Source organism: Festucalex cinctus, chromosome 10 (assembly GCF_051991245.1).
Source record: "Festucalex cinctus isolate MCC-2025b chromosome 10, RoL_Fcin_1.0, whole genome shotgun sequence".
Classification (NCBI taxonomy): domain Eukaryota; kingdom Metazoa; phylum Chordata; class Actinopteri; order Syngnathiformes; family Syngnathidae; genus Festucalex; species Festucalex cinctus.
The window spans coordinates 14,390,606-14,408,645 of NC_135420.1; the positions used below are offsets into that span (position 1 = coordinate 14,390,606).

Here is an 18,040-nt window from a genome sequence, read left to right on the forward strand (position 1 = left end):
ATGTTGGGTTATTGGTTAAATTCAGTATTGTTAATATGAGAATGCTTTGCAGACCTAAAACATTGGTGTTAAGGTGACTCAGTCTCTCCACGCAATTTGAATAAAATGTATGTAGATAGATAATCTGGACTGGACTGAACTTGTTGTTATGGTTGTGACAGGGGGAAAATATTTCCCATCTGATGCTATCGTACTGCCGCTCTGCCGTCCACCCATTTCCTGCCCAAACAAAACTAAAGCTCCCCCAAAAAGAAAGCATCTTTTTTTTCTGTTGCACAGATAGTTGTATGGTTTTAATATCTTCCTCCAAAATAACATATGACATGATATCATGCGTTTGCCAAAGTATTATTATTATTAAAGTATATACTTCAAAACGGAACTGAAATTGTTGTTCCCTCCTCCTATATATACTTTATTTTGTAGTATACTTGATTTTGTGTGCAAAAAAAGAAGTAATTTTCATTGTCACATGACAGTTCAAAATAACATAAATTTTGCTTAAAAAAATGAAAAAATGTGAAACAAAGTGTATTAGTGATGCTGTCAGACAATACTTAAATCTCACATTTTGCTCACTAAAATTCTGAGTCCTCACCTCTTCATTTTTGCCCTCTTTACTCATTGACCTATAATTAGAGAATGATGCTTTTGTCTTCCCTCTGATTTAGGTCGCATTGTGGCAACAAATTATGAATAGACTTGAACTTCAACGCCTTGAGGCAAACTGGCATATTTGTGGCATCCCCTATGACAGCAAACATTTGTTGCTTTCCTCTCTAGTCAAAGGAACATTTTATTTCTATCATCTATCTCCCACCTGATTACACACAAGATTATCCTTTGCTGATGGTACAGTTTTGTTTGTTGTGAATCTAATTTATTTTCTTTCTAACCTTAACTGTAGCAAGAATATGAAGCATCTGTTTTCATTACATTTGTTTTTACCGGTTTTGTGTTGAGCATTAGAAAATTATTTGTTAAAAGAAATAGTTTTGTAAAATCTCATATTGATTGTTATAGGGATTGACTTTGACCAGGTGGCTTAGCATGCCTGACTAATCTGTTATCCTCTGCAGTTGGACCAGCTGGTGGTGGATGCTGCCAAAGAGAAGCGGGACATGGAGCAAAAACACTCCACCATCCAGCAAAAGGTACACATTTGTGTGAATTATGGCCCTGATTTCATTGAATTTTAGGACAAAGTCATTCAAATAGCAGTCAAACAATTGCACCATCAATGAAATGTGCACCTTGCGTCATTAACATGACCCCTGCCCACAAATGTGAAAAATACAAGCATGAATAGACTTTGCTGGCCATATTCGTTACTATTCTGAGCATGGGCTTTGTAATGGTTTCAGTGATGTAAAACCATCAGAAACCTGTAATCCTGCTGGCCTTGTGTATGCATTTTGTGTGTGTGTGGGGGTGTGTGTGGGGGTGTGTGTGTGTGTGTGTGTGTGTGTGTGTGTGTGTGTGTGTGTGTGTGTGTAAATGAGTACTAACTTAAAGGTTCTTTCCAATGCAAGGAGAATTTAAGTTGTCTAAAGATTTTAGTGTTATGCCACAGACAAGATGTCAACCATTCACTGTACACTGAGGTAATGGAAGTAGTTACTCCAACCTCGGGTCAGGTGTACGTAATGTGATACCCCATGGTGATCTCAACGACACACGGATGCATTGTTATATGGTGACACTTAGCGGCATAACAGTTAAGTGGGTTATATAGTAATAATGTATGTGGTAGCACTGAAAATACAAAAATTACAAATATATTACGACTGTATTTGTTTGTTAGTGGATTGTTTTGGTTGTGTGTGTCGAGGTAAGTTGGTAGGTAGGTGTATATTTTTATATGGTCACATTTTCTGCATATTCTGTTTGTGTCGTCTTGGCTCACTAGTTGTGTTTGAATATCCACTCTTTATTCTTGTGCCAGTTCATGTTAGTGCCTTAACAAATCTCCTCATGCTCCTATTTTAAATGTTGTCTGTCTGCCAACACTCTGTCTCTTCCCTCCTAACAAATTGTCTGATCCTCGTTTTCTCAATTTCTCTTCTACTTACTTAAGGCTGCTTTACAGGTAAGCAATATTTGGTCACATTTTCCCCCACTTTGATTCCCTTTCCAATCCATGACTGCAATTTGTTTCTTTAATAAAGGAAAACTAGAAACTCCTAAAGTTAGTGGCTTTAGTACAACATGCATTTTATAATATTATTACATGATCATCAATTCTGATTTATGAGTTCTGTTATGACTTTTTGTTTTATAGAATTAATTGACTTTGGCCATTAACAGTTTCATTTGAGCTGCTGATATTGTTGGAACCTGAAAACTATAATGATACAAATTGACAACAGCTTAAACAGGTAGAGGATACCTGGTGGGATATGTTATAGTTTGTGATTTGATTTGATTTCTGGACATTTCTATACTTAGTAGTACTTTGAAGAGACATCCACATCACACTATGGCCACATGAGAAAGAGCATGGCTGCTTTCATGAGGGCTTTCCACAGCTTGAAAAGTGTGGAAGACTGTGAGTCTTGTAACCTCAATAGCATATAAATGTTTGATGACTGAGCTGTTTAGCACAGTCTCCTTTAATATTGGATCTCCGACACACAAACAGGCACACAGGTGACCTTCAGAGACCTCCAGAGGAGGAGCAGTAGCAGTGACCGTGACAGAGTTTTGACAGATGCACACACTCACACACAGCCCGAGGAGGAGTTAGTTACATTTGTTTAGGAAATGGGCATGCTGCTTAGAGATGCTACACTTCAAGCGTTTGATACAGAAGACTTCTTGAACGTTAAAAGGGTATCGCAAAAGATTGTCTGCATTTGACAGGATTGTTGAAAATGAAGATTTTTAGCCGTTTCCACTATGTTTGGTATCTGGTGAGTGAGCCTCTGGTGTGCATATTCTATTGTGAGCCTGTGCCCATACCTGTTGGTATATTTTAACATTTCTATCTTCCATTCAGCTTGGGTTTTCGACTCTATCTATGTATCTTTATTAGGGCCAAGAAGCACATGTTTCTTTTCTTTTTTGCTGTGACATTTAGGAGGTGACGGAGTTCGACTCAGACCACCGAAACTTTTGTGCTTGGAGGTCATCCGTACGTAGTATCACTGCATTGATTTCTGTTTGGTTTACATGTTCTCACCCAACGTTTCACCATCTCTTTGCCACACTAACCAACCTGATTGCCCACGACTGCCCTTTCATTTAAGAGTGCTTCATATAGACATCTTCATTTTGCAGCATGTTTTGTTGTGATATCTCATTGTTTTGCCATTTTGGTGTGAAGCCATGTCATTGGATTGAAGTCAGCAACAGTGTTCTACTTCATGCATTTATTTGTTTGGTCTCAGTGATTAGTGGTGTCCACGTATATAAGTGTGTGTATATGTAGACGGCTCAAACTTATTTTTTTGAGCAGTCTTCTCATTCAGCATTTACCCTTCAGTAATGGTCCACCAGCAAATTAATTACATGTCTTTTAATTTAAAGGTGACCGCTTGAATGTATGTAGCATTTTTACCATTGCCTTCCTTTTTAGGACTTTTGTTGTGCACCCAAAAATAAACCCCAGTTGTCCTAGTTTGTGCCATGAGGAGGACCATGGTATTCACTCCTGTGTGTGTTATGCAATGATGGTTTGACTGGGCTGTGGGGGTTCTAACATATTAGGCTCTTTCTCGGGTTACTTTCATGGAACTCAAGATTACAGCATGCACCAATGCATACTGTTTGAGCTAAAAGAATGGACTCAATTTCAACTGAGTATTGATGATATACGTCAGTCACACTCAAAAACACATTTTGTCAGATCCCTGATTATTTGTACAATAATTGTCAGAATAAATCTTTTCTGAATCAAGTCTTTGGACAAAGCTTTAATTCAATTAACAGGAATGCAGGCCAAGAAATTGTCATCTCTGATCTCTTAAATGTTCTTTTGAATGATGAATGGACATTGGACAAAAATCTTGCCATACTTTCTCCAACAATAGGAGAGTTTTAGTGGATGCTACGGATGAGAAACCGACTCTTATGTGGATGTCACAGCCAAGGTTAATTTTGTCCATGAAGTGTAGCTTAGCATAGCTGTAATTGGTTGACAGATCGCTTGCCTTTGATGTAAGCCAAGTCCTCAAGGATACACGTACTTCGACACAATGCAAGCATTCGAGTGTTCAGTGTCATTTGCTGGAGGGCTTTTATCACATGCAATGTAACAATAGCTCACTGAGGTAGCTGAAGTCATACGAACACAGTGGAGGTCCCATGACAACACATCAGATTGTTTAACAGCAGCAGGCTGTACCATGAGTTGCTCAGCAATAACACTATTGAAAATGGGTAGATTTTGGTATATAATTTTTTAACTTATCACCTACCTAAACAACCACTGAGGCCTCTCTGCAAGGCATCTTGACGAGACAGATTCACTCATCTTCTTAGAAAGCAGCCATTTACACCAGTGTTTTGCAAGGATTACCTTGTTTTGTGATATTATTTTGTCCTGCTTTTCATTCATCACTTCCTTTCCAACTTTTTCCTCCATGTGTAGGACTTCTCGAATGACGACACCAAGTTGGAATACAATGTGGACGCGGATAATGGCATCGCCATGGAGGGTTATCTTTTTAAGAGGGCCAGCAATGCCTTCAAGTCATGGAATAGGTATGACATGACCACTTCAGATAAAATGAATATGGACACATGAACAATTTGAGATTAGTGATGTGAGAGGAGGCTTGATTTGGACCTCTCTTTATAATTGAAAAGACATATAAAACATTAATAATTGATAATTTAGTTTGTTTTAGTGGCGTGAATGATAATGAGACCACAACACACCATTTATTTTGAGTTCTAAAGTATGATTGAATTTGCCATTGTCTTTTAAAACAGTAAACCTAACAATATGGATTTCCCCTGCCTACAATCTTGTCATCTCTTTGCAGACGGTGGTTTTCCATCCAAAACAATCAGCTGGTTTACCAGAAGAAATTCAAGGTATGTCAAGTGACTCCGAGTGTGCCAACCTTAATTATTACAAATGCATGCCTGTTGCTTATTTCTAGAAGATAATAGAATGCTTCAGCATTAAACATTTGCATGACCATTCAGTGGACACATTTCTCAACTGTATAGGTTTATTGTGAAAGTTTTTTTGTTTTTTTTCCCCCCCAGGACAACCCGACAGTGGTCGTGGAAGACCTGAGGCTATGCACAGTCAAACACTGTGAAGATGTAGAGCGACGCTTCTGTTTTGAGGTGGTGTCACCCACCAAGTAAGTGCGCATACAAATGCACTGCACACAAATACATCCGTCTATAGTGCAGCCACATTTTTTTTTAAGCACTACAAGTCACTGTCAGTTTTAATGAGCACAGGAATATGTAAAAGTAGACAAGGCATAGACACACTGAGCCACACGCTTGTGCATATTAAGCAGGCAGCAGTTGTGTGACTCTTGTTTTTCTCAACAGGAGCTGTATGATGCAAGCCGACTCTGAGAAGTTGCGACAGGCGTGGATCAAAGCAGTCCAGAACAGCATCGCCACTGCCTTCCGTGACAAGGGAGATGAGGCTGAGGTAAAAAAAAAAAAAACAAAAAAAAAAAAAAAAAAAACAACAACAACAAAGAAAAATGTGCCAAAGCAGAATCCTCCTTTCTCAAAAACTATCACTTTTGAAGAAACCACAACAAACGTGACTTGGGAGACAAATGTGATGGAATATTGTCAGCAGTACATGTTATTGACATGTAATCTATACTATACTTTGTGCACCACAGAAGCTGGACAGGAAGTCTTCCACATCAACAGGGAGTTTAGACTCAAGTGGGGAGTCCAAGGAGAGGTCACTAAAAGGAGAGAGTGCCCTGCAGAAAGTCATCGCCATCCCGGGCAACGCTTGTTGCTGTGACTGCGGCCAGCCAGGTCCACGCTGGGCTAGCATCAATCTAGGCATCACCCTTTGTATCCAATGCTCTGGAATTCACAGGTAAAAATATCGGGATGTAGAAACTTGAAATCATTCATAATCTTTTTGTGAAAACATGGCAATCTCCTTTTGAAGGAGTTTATGAAACATAATCTTACTTAGAAGAATGTTCAGGTTTGTATTTTATTATTAAATTCAAATAACTTACAAACATAGAAATGTGACACATAGGGTACTATCTGGAGTCAATAACACCAAATATAAAACTTTTTTTCTTCTTCATCTGCAGAAGTCTGGGAGTTCATTTCTCAAAGGTCCGGTCGCTAACTTTGGATTCATGGGAGCCCGAACTGCTTAAGGTGAAGAGCGTTCATGTTCATAAACAAATGCACAAAACCCTTCTAACGTACACTGTTCCTTGACATTAACTACCTTTAATTAGTTTTCAATTACCAGTAAGCTTTCTTTCATTCTTGTTTCGTGATGCTTAACAAGTGTAGGATCTATTCAATCCAAAAAGTGCTCTCACTCCCCCTCTCTTTTAACCCATCTTTCACAGCTAATGTGTGAACTTGGAAATGGAGTTATTAACCAGATATATGAGGCTCGTCGAGAGGAGCTGGGAGCGAGAAAACCAAAGCCAGGAGATCCAAGGTATAATTTTTAACAAGAAGAAAGATAATCCTATTCTGACCTAATTCCCTGACTGAGTATGCACTCTTTTGACTTGACTAACTTTTTTTTATCTATCTATCTATTTGTCAACTGTAAAAAGCACGTCAGGGCATTTGCCCCAAAGCACGACATAATTATCCAATGAGATATCAACCTAGGGCTGCTCGATTATGGAAAAAATGATAATCACGATTATTTTGGGAATGATTTAAATCACGATTATTCACAATATTTATTTTGGGGTACAAAATGAGAAAATGTTTAAGCGTTTAAAAAAACAAAAAAAAAAAACACACTATAATTACGGTATGTAAGTTCCTTTTGGACCAAACAGAATTTATAATAATATAGATTTATAATAATTGAGGAACAAGCGGTTCAGAAAATGGATGGATAGATGGATGGATGGATGGATATTTATAATAATAATATTTATTTATTTATATTGGCAAAAACTTGTGCAGCATGTGCACTGTGCAGTAGGACAATCATTTCTTTTTTGGTGCAAAACAAAATGTATAAATGTAAAAAACAAATACAAAATATTAAGAGAAATAAAATTCTTTGAAACTAATGCAAATTTATTTTGGATGAAACAAAATGTATTAAATTAGTTATTTTAAAATGTTAAAAAGGTGCAAATGTATAAATTTAAACAACTCAAATATTTGTATTAATAATCTTTTTTAAATGATAATGCTGATTTTGTAAATGTGGAGTGTCATAATTGAAATTGTAATTGCATTTTGATTAATTGCACAGCCCTATATCTATTTTAGACCAGTCAAAGTCCTTTAGGTGATATTTATATAGTAATTAGGGATGCTGTCATATATTGTGATGTATTATCCGACATTACAGTTTCGCATTTCAGTCAGTATGCATGAAGAATCTTTTAAATACAACTTAATACAACTTCAATGCTTTTGATTGATTCACTTTCTTTTCTCATTTTTATTTGACCAGGCATGAAGTAGAGGCCTACATCAAAGCCAAGTATGTGGATCGCAGGTTTGTGCGCAGGCCGTCTGATGAGGAGCTTCGGAGCAAGGTGGTGTCCCTCAGCAAACAGGAGAAGAGTCTTAGCAACAGCTCAGAGCACCTGCCCCCAAGACCGCCTCCACCCACACCTAAACTTCGACCTGGTTCCAACACCTCTGGACAGTCAGGTCAGTGGAATGATCCTTGATAGTTGTAGGGCACGTATTGATGCAGGAGTTGTCGTGAGGTTTGCGGGTGACCAAGATGATTAAATAAGTACAACATTGTAAGATTAAGGGTCACTCTTCCTTCCCTCATCACAGCCTGTCCTATTCTCCTGCGCTTAATGTGTTTTTTGCACTGTTGTGAACAAGCCGTTTGGCATAGTGTATGTTCTCTGTGAACAGCATTATGTCTAAGCTCTGTTTGCCTCTCATTGCCTCTTGTAGTCTGTCTTCTCCAGTGTCAGCCAAGCAACTACTGTAACTTATTTCTGCCTTCACTCTCTTTCACTCTTTGTCACACTTTGTCTCCTCCCCCTGGCTGTTCTTTGCTACCGGAACTAATATCTGCTCCACCTGCCTACCTTAAATCGCCGATCCCACCCACTCTGCCTTTCAAACCCTGTGCTACTCAATATCCCATTCCCCAAATCCCATCATCCTTTGCGTAGCTGTTGCCAGTGGCTCGGAGGCCCGGCGGGACTCTCTCTTCTGTCCTGACGAGCTTCATTCACTCTTCTCCTACTTTGACAACTCCTCCAAGCTCAGGAGCAGTAAGTATTCGATGTTAATGTTTGGCCTGCTTCTCCATCCCATTTGTCCATTTGGCTCTTGCTAATTGGAGGCTGTGATCCTAACAACCCTTCATCCTCTCGCCTTCTCCTACCTCATCCAGACCCTACTAATAGAGGATCTCTTTGTGTCGAGAGAATTATTCCGTGTTGTCCTTTTCCTGGGGGAGGGAATGATGCTCACACACGGTTGTGGTTCCCTGATTAATATACACTGTGTCTACTCTTCATGTTGTTATGTAGAAACTTGGTTGTCGGGATCTGTCCTCATGCAATGCCATATTTCTTTATATGTAAACGATGTTAATAGCAATAATACTGTACACAGATCTATAATAACACAAGGTCACCTTACAGTGAAAATCAGTACTAAATTAACACAATCACAAAATCACAAATGTTTATTATTTTTATGAATAATAATAATAATAATAATAATCGGCATAATATAAAAAATGTTTTTTTAATACTTAAATGTCTTTTTAAAAAAGCCAGCGAAAATTTAAAATATACGATGTAAAATTGAATTTACAAAAAATAATTTTTCAGGTTGTTTTACATCTGTGCTCCTCATTGACGGTCTTTTTCTTTCTCCACAGTCAAGAGTGCAGACAGTGGAATCCAGCAGAGTGCTGATGGCAGCAGGGAAATGCTGGCCACTACACCCTCTAATAGTAGTTTGGCAGATGCAGGTAAAAAAACAAAACAAAACATGCGGTCAGTCTTCTCATAGGCCATCAGTTCTAACCTACACTAAAGCCATAGCCACACAAATGCCGGCATTTAAGAAAACAATAAACATCTCTATGTTGTTTAGCTTTTCTCATGCATTTAAATGTTGGGTTTTGTCAAAAAAAACAAAACTTTTCTAATGTTATTTTAAATGCACAATAATATCTCATGTAATTAATTAAAATTTGCTAGAAAGATGTTTACTCTCAGGATGTGGAAATGTCTTAAGATGTCTATCATTTATTCAGTTTTAAAAACATGAATGTAATGTCTTTATTATTAAGATGTTGCTGAGACTCCGCCCATGCCCATGCCCATGCCAGCCACCCTGCCTCCACCATCGCCTTGCAAGGAGACGGTGTTCTACGAGCCCAAGGAATACAGTTCAGGTCTTCAGCTCTACTGGGCTTCATATGCCTGCAGTCTACCTGATATGGCTGAGGCCCTGGCACATGGAGCCCAAGTCAACTGGGTCAACACGGAAGGCGACAAGAAGACACCCCTCATCATGGCCGTGCGGGGGGTAAGCCCCCTTCATCAGCTCATTGAAATACAACTAAAATCTCAATTCGTAAAAATAAATAATGTCTGTGTGTGTAGTTTAGAGCTCGGACTGGCAGCCAAAATCAGCATTTGCTATTCATTTACCATTTAAGAAGCGAAACTCAAATCAATTTGAATGGATTACTTATTGTACGTATGATGAAAAACAAGTCGTCGTTAAAAAAAAAAAAAAAAATAAATCCTATTTGATGACAATAGTAAATAGAATGCACTTACAGTATATAGTACTTGTTTTCCAAAGTCCCATATTCACGTTTTTTTTTTTTTAAACATAACGCAGATCTCTTGCCATAGACTGACCAATGACAGAGCCCAGGGTGTTTTTTCACTTTTGGCGATGTTTTAAATCCATCTGTGGTCTGTCGTAGGAGTTAGTTAACGCTAAGCTAACCTCAGCGTCAGAGGCCAACAGCGAAGTAATGACCGCCTAGATGGGATTTATTGATTGACAGTTTAATATACTGCTCATTAGCTGGCTAAACATTCCCATACATGTGCATACATTCACAGGTGTCGCTTTTGAAAGTAGTATTCACATATATTTGATAGAAATCGAGATCAATAGATACACAGACATGTATAATGTTTACATTTTTTTCTTGACTAATTCTGATTTTATTCACTGATGTTTCAATCCAGGGCTCATTGGTGACCTGCGAGTTTCTGCTCCAAAACGCGGCCAATGTGAATCAGCAGGATACTCAAGGTCGAGGACCTCTGCACCATGCCACCATGCTGGGACACACAGGGTTGGTTATCGGCACTCTTTGACTCCTAAACTATACTTTGGCACACTATACATTCAATTTGTCTCACTTTCAGGCAAGTGTGTTTATTCTTGAAAAGAGGAGCCAATCAAAATGCTGCAGACATTGAGGAGAAAACGCCGTTGACCATCGCGGTGGAAGCGGCCAATGCAGACATTGTTACACTGTGAGTGTCATCACTATCTTAGTCTTTTGTTTATCAACTCTCTCCAAGCTTTGGCTTAGCATACAGCTAATCTACTTAGTATTTTGTTTAACTCGGATGGTCAGCAGACATTTTTTGCTGGGTGTTATTTTACATTTTCCCTTGGCAATTTGTCTGTGTGAAGGAAGGAGATTCTACCACAAGGTGTCACTATAACATCACATTCATCTCAGTGGCCAGTCACAATGATCTCTAAAGATGTTGTGTCTGAAAGGGGATTGTTGATCACTGATAGGAATCTTTCTAATGTCATTTGTTTTCCTCTCCAGGCTGCGACTGGCCAAGATGAACGAGGAGATGCGCGAGGCGGAGGGACCCTACAGCCAGTCAGGTCAATATAACGCCAACAGCCCCACTGAGATGCAGTACAGGAAATGTATGCAGGAGTTTATCAGTCTCCAGCTGGATGACACCTAATGTGCAATACTAGGGCGTCACAAAAACTAGGGGGGGTCATTAACATTTTTAAGTCACTTCCAGTTTAGTGGGAAAAGGATCTGAGCCCAACTGTCAACGACCGGCATCACCCTAGGGTGCTTCAGTATTGGGTGCAGTGCTAATGTGACTGCACCCTGCTGCGGTATTCTGTTTCTACATAGGACTTTTGCTGAAATATTGACTGATGGCACACAATGAAAGGTTGCTGTAGAATATTCGATAGAGGCTGCATCCTCCCTTTAAATTGAAAGTTTCCCATTCATTCAGCACACTTAATTACTACATTCCATTTTCTGCTAGGTCTACGACAACATTAGACATGCTCACCTTCATGTGAGGGCAAATTATGCCTGTTTGGCAATATTATATTCATTTCAAATGACTTTATAAAGTAGTGTAATTCTGCTCTATACTAGGGCATGATTTATTTATTTTTTAAGTGTTAATTCAGCCGAATTACTTATTAGTGTTTCTGCAATCACTGAACTGTCTCTTTTAAACTTCCAATGCCACTTTGTTGTTGAATGTCCAAACATGAAGCATCTTTCTGTTATGATGTTGAACTGCAACAATCTTGATGTCTCATTTTGTTTTCTGGCAATTTCAAACAGGCATACAAAAATCTTTTTTGCTCGGGATTGAACAGAAAGAAAAGCAGATGTGACTGATGTTGTTGGACCAAAGTTTCACTGATAATTAACTTGATGTTATGACGGTGCCGAAAGCCTGGATGATTTGTGTGTATGCACATCCGATATGATGGCAGGAAATCCAGAATTGTAAGAAACGACTTGTGATGGTCGCGAATGTTGTTGGGTTTTTCATGCGAATCAGCGCAGCTAATTAGCTTTGGATGGCGAAAAGATGGTAACATTGGGGCCAGGGCCTGTCGAATTGTGTAGATAAGTGACTGAGTTGTAAAAACGTACCACATTTTCATCTGGTCTTACTGCTCCATGCAGCCCCAAATATTTGGACAGCGCACAAGCACTTTGATTAAAGAAGCAGTGTGTAGGATGATGTACTGTAATGGCCCTCATTCACTCACACACGGGCCTACTTTTCTGTAAATCCTTTTTGTCAAACAATGCATATGTGTGAGTTAACCTTCCCAATCTCTTAAATGTACAAGGGGGTTCTCTGTTGATGGCAGTTTTTGATGTTACGAACCGCGTGAAAGGAGCTAGCGCAAGAATACGTCATGACTTGGCACAATAAGGCACGCTTGATTTACACTGGTCTGAAAAAGAACAAACACGTAAACAAAGTACATTTTCTACTGAAGGTTCACATGTAGAATCCAAATGTTTCATTTCTCCCTATGCTCCCATTTTGGGGGTATTTGACATTTTAAAAATATATAGTATAAAAGCTGACAGCTCTTCTGTAAAGTATTCAATGAAAGTAAAACTGGGGAAAAAAGTTCACATGCCAGTAGCCGCAATTTAAACCGAAAATGCTTGCCCACTAAAATTTGTCTTGAGATACCAAGTAAAGCTCAGAAAGTCCATGATGCATATAACAGATTGTATAGGCTACAACCGGTAGAGGATAAGGATCATCTTAACTCTAGTTGCTTTTTGAAAGCTCCTGATAAATGTTTCAAAGCCACTGCCTGTGAGGAATAGTGATTTTAAAAAAATATATATACAAATACCCTTGCTTGCAGCTGTTTAAAAAAAAATTTGAGAAAATACCGGTATTTGTCATTCTTGTTTTTTAATGTAGCCCAATATTATTGTTTTAGTAGCAACGTGACGTGATTTCTAAAATAATAATAAAATAAAATAAATAGTCTAAATTCAAAGTCTGGTTGGAAAGGCCATTTTAACCTGATCACAATGCATCAAGAACTTTGAAAATTTGGATTTAGAATTTTTTTTTTCTTTAGAAAATTCCACAAAGATGGTGGCCACATGTTAAGTGTTATTTAATAATTTTTTATTTTTTTTTTTAAAAAATTTAAATTTTTTTTTAAGTGCCTGTCGTCAGTAATTTGTGGACTCTTAGTGGTGACCTCAGGTGGTTTCACTGCACAACAGAGGACCCCCTCGATACACTGGCCCTTTAAATGATTATGATGCTGCAGCGCCCTCTGGTGATTTTCAGGGAGCTGCTTGACTGTTGAATGCCTTTGCAGGCTGCTGTTTTTTTTTTTTTTTTTGGTAAAAAGCAATCATTTGTCACTTTTGGAATAATGACTTTTTGGACCTATGACAAGACCGAAAAGAAGTGTGGTGATGAAAGCGATGATTACTGATTGTGGATGCTTGCACGCCTCAAGAGCAGTCGGCAATCACGGAGGAAAGAAAAACAAACCAGTGATTCGATGCCATCGTCATCATTTTAACTTTTGCTCTTGCGAGTGTGTCCTCGTCAGTTGCCCAATCAGACGATGAATGAGAGAGAAACAAGCCGCCTCATCATTTCTTTACTTTTCCAACTACGCTTGCAATCAGCACATTTGAACCTGTATGATTACAACTTCACAAATTGTAGCTTTGTAACAAATATCTATTTTTATGAGTGGCAAATTCAGAGCTGTTGGTTGTTTCGGTTGTTGTAAATTCCCACTCCATATGTTGTGCCTTTTTTTGTGTTTGCTTCTTTCTCGACCCAACTTTATTTGTTGTCTATACAAGGCTGCACTTTCAACACAATACAGTTGCTAACAATAAGCTAACTTTTGTGTGGGTGAATGTCTGCTCGCTTCTTCTGCACCATCTTTTTGTCTCTCTGGGCCTCGTTTCTCTTGTGTATGTCCAGCCACGCCGGCGCGCTGACAGGTATGGCTGACTTTTTCTCGCCTTCTGCTTCTTGAAAATGCCCCCCCCCTTTTTGTTTTGTTTCCATTTTCCTCTGCTGACTGGCTGATCATTTCTCATGTAAAATCATGATGTCATTCCTGCCATGATGTGAAGCTGTAGGAGTGAAATTTCCATTCTAGCTGCTCATTTTGGTTAATTCCCTCGCTCAAAATGGCTGACTTCCTCTTTTCATTTTCCAGCCATTTCCTGCCATTTTTCATGGGGCCTTTCACAACCACAATTTAGGGTCAGAAATGATATCTGGAGGGAAATTTGTTTTGTTTTTGTTTACTTTTGAAGGTTTGTTAGTCAGTTACCTCAGCTCACCAGGGAGGGCGCTAGTGGGTTTTGCGACCTATAAAATAGACATATGGTTTCATCATTTTTAGTCATTTTTCAGGCAGTCGAGTTCTTCACAAGAATATTCAAAAATACTGATTTCAAGAAGGCCTAAAATGTCATACGTTCCATGTGGCCCCCACAGTAGCCTAACATTGCGTTTCTGCAATATGAGTTAAGCAGCAAAATCAACCCATTTTTATCCGTCTCGGGGCGGCCATTTTGCCACACTGTCGACTGAAAATGACCTCGCTGTTGCTCAGGGCTCAAGTAACGACAATTACAGCTCATTGTTTTCTGAGGCTGAGCCGTGATTGGTTGTTACCGAAGCCCTGAGAAACTGTGATGTCATTTTCAGTCGACAGAGAGTTACAAATGGCCGCCGACTAGTGGGGAGCACAAACAACAGTATATTTTTAAACCTTAAAGGTTTGTGTCATCGTGTTCCATACATTTGATCATTTGTCAAGTTCTGATTTGAATGTTTCTCTTTTATGTATTGGTCAATATTGTTTATTCTAACACTTGTTTTATGTATGTATATTCATATTTATTGAGACACATCCAGTGTTCTTACATCCTTTATCATTCATACTATATTAATAAAAAAAATTTTTTTTGTTTGTTTGTTTTTTGTTTTTTTTACTTTTGAATGTAATGATTTTTGTTGTGGGTGTTCCAGGAGATGAAACCTACCAGGACATCTTCCAGGACTTCACCCACATGGCCTCCAACGACCCGGAGAAGCTAAACCGCTACCAGCACTACGACCCGCAGAGACCCTGATGAGGAGCACCACCTGTCAATCTCTCACAATCAAATGTTATTGTTTTGACTTTGCGACGCCTGCTTGTGAACACAAGCCGCGCATTCAAGTGAAGGACCAAATGTTGGATGATGACCTTAAGTCAAGAATGCGAAAGGTACGTTGTTGCAGCCAGTTCAGCTCCTTCGCGTCACACCCGATCGTTCTTTTAACTCGGGCCTTATTTGGACTTTTTTAATCAACATTTTACTATAATTTGCACAAATCTTATTTGTCTTACATGACCACCAGTGTTTACCTCAAGGTAAGACGTGCGTGTATGTACATTCGCGTATGCGTATGTAAACATGATGATATATTTGGTGCGACGGTGAACGCCAGCGAGGCGATCAGTCGTCCATGTTGCTTTCGATGGAAGATGAAAATTGAAAAAAAAGAAAAACATCCGGCTTCTTGACATGATTGTTCATGAGAAACCCTTTATGACGTTGTTCGTCAAAGATATGTTTTGAATTAGACTGAGTGAATGAAGTTCACAGTGTACACACATCCGCTTTGATTTTATGTTTATTTGTAAACTCTTCCATGATTGTTAGTTTCAACTGAAATGTTCTGTAGTTGAAATTGTGATGAATAGTCCACACATTTGATTCTTTTTTCTTTTTTTTTTAATTTGACTTGTTGAAAAGAACTCTATATACTTTTAACTGAACATTTAGCATTGCAACATGAAGTCTGACTCGGAAAAAAAAAATCACAACTTCTCCGTGTGTGACATAGTATTGAAACAAAAACCATCCTCATTATTACTTTTGTGCAAGTCTCATGTATGTTTGTATCATTGGTGTGTTCATTGTTCTTTGACTTCATGTAAAATGAAATTTTGGGATAAAAACTGTACATAAACATTGAAATTGTTCACTGGTCTTTGAGTGATTTTTTTTTTTATGTTCTCTTTCCGTTTTCATTCATTTTAATACTGTTGATGATGTACAGCACACTCTATTGGATTAGTGTGGTCTCTGTATCCACATCCGAAAACAACGAATGCAGGCATATGTGGTCTTTGGTCAAAGGTGTTGTGTGTGTCAGCCCACACACACACGCACGCACACACAAGTGTTGGCCATTGTCCTGGTTGTGTTCCAGGAAGTTTGCGGTGTGCTTGCCTGTGGAGAAATGAAGGGCCACCACAGGAGATGTTCCCCTCCATAAAAACATGTTGGAGTCCAGATCTGACTGACCTCAAAACTTCCACTTGTCATCCGTGTACACTTGTACATAACAATGCGAATGTCCATAATGAGGCGAAGATGTGAAAAGTTTCAACTTTGTGGAGCTGCTTTGTGCTGACAATTCAAACAAGTGAACAGGACATTTGCTGTTCCTCACATTATTATGATTATTATTATGTGATCCTTCTGGATCATTTCAACCTGCACCCATTTGCATTATGTCTTTTCCCAGCAGCTTGGCCTGCTGGGGGAAAAAAAACAAAAAAAAAAACAGGCTGTTACCACTGTTCCAGATGTGTCCTGCAGCTGTTCAACACCCTCATGTGGAAACTTTTTGTTCTGCTTCAACATGAACATATTTCAAAGCAATGAAGTTAAATAAAAATCACACAAAATAAATGTTAATTAGTTACCAGTGGCTCATTTAATTGGTAAAGTTGCTTTCAACAGGTCCCAGATATCCAAGTACCAAGAAGCACAAGTCTTGGAACGAGCGCTAGTGTGCATCTGAGATGAGTCAGCGCTCTTCACGGGCGAGTGAGACATCACATCACGCACTGGATTTTCACTCCAGACAAATCTCTTACAGGACTTGGATCTGATCGCATACGCACTTTACCCAGACTTGATTGAATTGGTGCTCTTGACCTGTAAGAAAAATGTCGTTTAGATGATCATATTAAAGGAAAAAACGTGATTTTTAAAAGAGGAAAAATTCACGATTTGATAAAAACAAATTTTGCCAAGAAAGTTCTTTTGCAAAGGAAAATAATTTACTTGAAATGTTTTCTTTAGAATTTTTAGAAGCAAAATTGTACTGAGACGTGAGTTGAACAAGACAAAAGTTGGAAAAAGTGAAAGACAGAATTTTATGATACAGATGTAATATATCAGAATATTATTTTTTTTTTAAGATGAGATCTCACATCAAAATGTATTATTTTTTACAAAAATAATATTCCTTGAAAAAAAATCAATATTAAAAAAATACGTTACAAAAATAAAGTATTAAGGAAAACAGTTCTATGAGAAATGTTGACTTTAGTTAATAGTGTAAAAAAAAAAAATGTTATGTTGGGATATATGTCAAAGTCAGTCGAAATTAGGAAAACATTTTTCATTTTTATGCAATATAGTTGTATTTATTTCATGAATAAATCTGTTACTCCAGAAAATAACGTGCTACATTGATAGAAATTAAGTTGTAGTATTAGGAGAATAAAGTTTTAATTCTCCAGAGAATGTACTTATTTATATTAAAAAATAAAGTTGTATTTGAAGGGGAAGCAACTTTGAAGATAGTTGATGTATTTGAAAATTATATTTTTGTTTAAAAAAAAAATGAAGTTGCAAGAGTTGCAAAAGTTGAATGAAGCAAAAAAAACAAAAAAAAAAAGTCAATTAGATGCAAATTAAGTTAATGTTTTTGGTAGGGAGACAGAATAAAATATAAACATTCATTTTTTTTTATGTTTCAAGAGTTGTAAAAGTTGAATGAAGCTAAAAAAAAAACCCAAAACAAAACAGACAAATTAAGTTGTAACAGTTTTTTTGTTGTTTTTTTGGGGGGGGGTTATAAACTATGAACATTCGATTGAAAAACTGAACTTAAGAAAAAAAAAAATCAGAACAGAAAAAAATGAAGTCCTCCTAATATTAAAAGAATAGTTATATTAGGAAAGGTGTCGATGCATGAAGTGTTCACCAGAGTTGTCATCAAGTTATACTTCAGTAGAAGTTCGACCACCAAAAACCCGGTGACAT

General features: G+C 38.0%; 1 protein-coding gene across 8 annotated transcripts in view; it reads left to right on the forward strand.

Moving 5' to 3' along the window:
* The window catches only part of LOC144026633 (arf-GAP with coiled-coil, ANK repeat and PH domain-containing protein 2-like), a 32,421-nt gene extending 16,461 nt beyond the window's left edge, over nucleotides 1-15,960 (forward strand). For 2 of the 8 annotated variants that reach the window (XM_077533453.1, XM_077533460.1), the window contains 18 exons: nucleotides 1,080-1,154; nucleotides 2,078-2,089; nucleotides 3,080-3,133; nucleotides 4,592-4,704; nucleotides 4,989-5,040; nucleotides 5,218-5,318; nucleotides 5,518-5,623; nucleotides 5,826-6,034; nucleotides 6,264-6,333; nucleotides 6,534-6,628; nucleotides 7,616-7,818; nucleotides 8,304-8,405; nucleotides 9,023-9,115; nucleotides 9,440-9,678; nucleotides 10,359-10,468; nucleotides 10,542-10,652; nucleotides 10,961-11,022; nucleotides 14,958-15,960. In XM_077533453.1, coding sequence (XP_077389579.1) covers nucleotides 1,080-1,154; nucleotides 2,078-2,089; nucleotides 3,080-3,133; nucleotides 4,592-4,704; nucleotides 4,989-5,040; nucleotides 5,218-5,318; nucleotides 5,518-5,623; nucleotides 5,826-6,034; nucleotides 6,264-6,333; nucleotides 6,534-6,628; nucleotides 7,616-7,818; nucleotides 8,304-8,405; nucleotides 9,023-9,115; nucleotides 9,440-9,678; nucleotides 10,359-10,468; nucleotides 10,542-10,652; nucleotides 10,961-11,022; nucleotides 14,958-15,061 — 1,911 coding nt within the window. In that variant the 3' untranslated portion in view covers nucleotides 15,062-15,960. Of the gene's footprint in view, nucleotides 1-1,079; nucleotides 1,155-2,077; nucleotides 2,090-3,079; nucleotides 3,134-4,591; nucleotides 4,705-4,988; nucleotides 5,041-5,217; nucleotides 5,319-5,517; nucleotides 5,624-5,825; nucleotides 6,035-6,263; nucleotides 6,334-6,533; nucleotides 6,629-7,615; nucleotides 7,819-8,303; nucleotides 8,406-9,022; nucleotides 9,116-9,439; nucleotides 9,679-10,358; nucleotides 10,469-10,541; nucleotides 10,653-10,960 lie in introns of all 8 variants that reach the window. The other 6 variants (XM_077533457.1, XR_013285249.1, XM_077533456.1 and 3 more) reach the window with 6 other exon arrangements.
* Nucleotides 15,961-18,040: the final 2,080 nt, after the last annotated feature.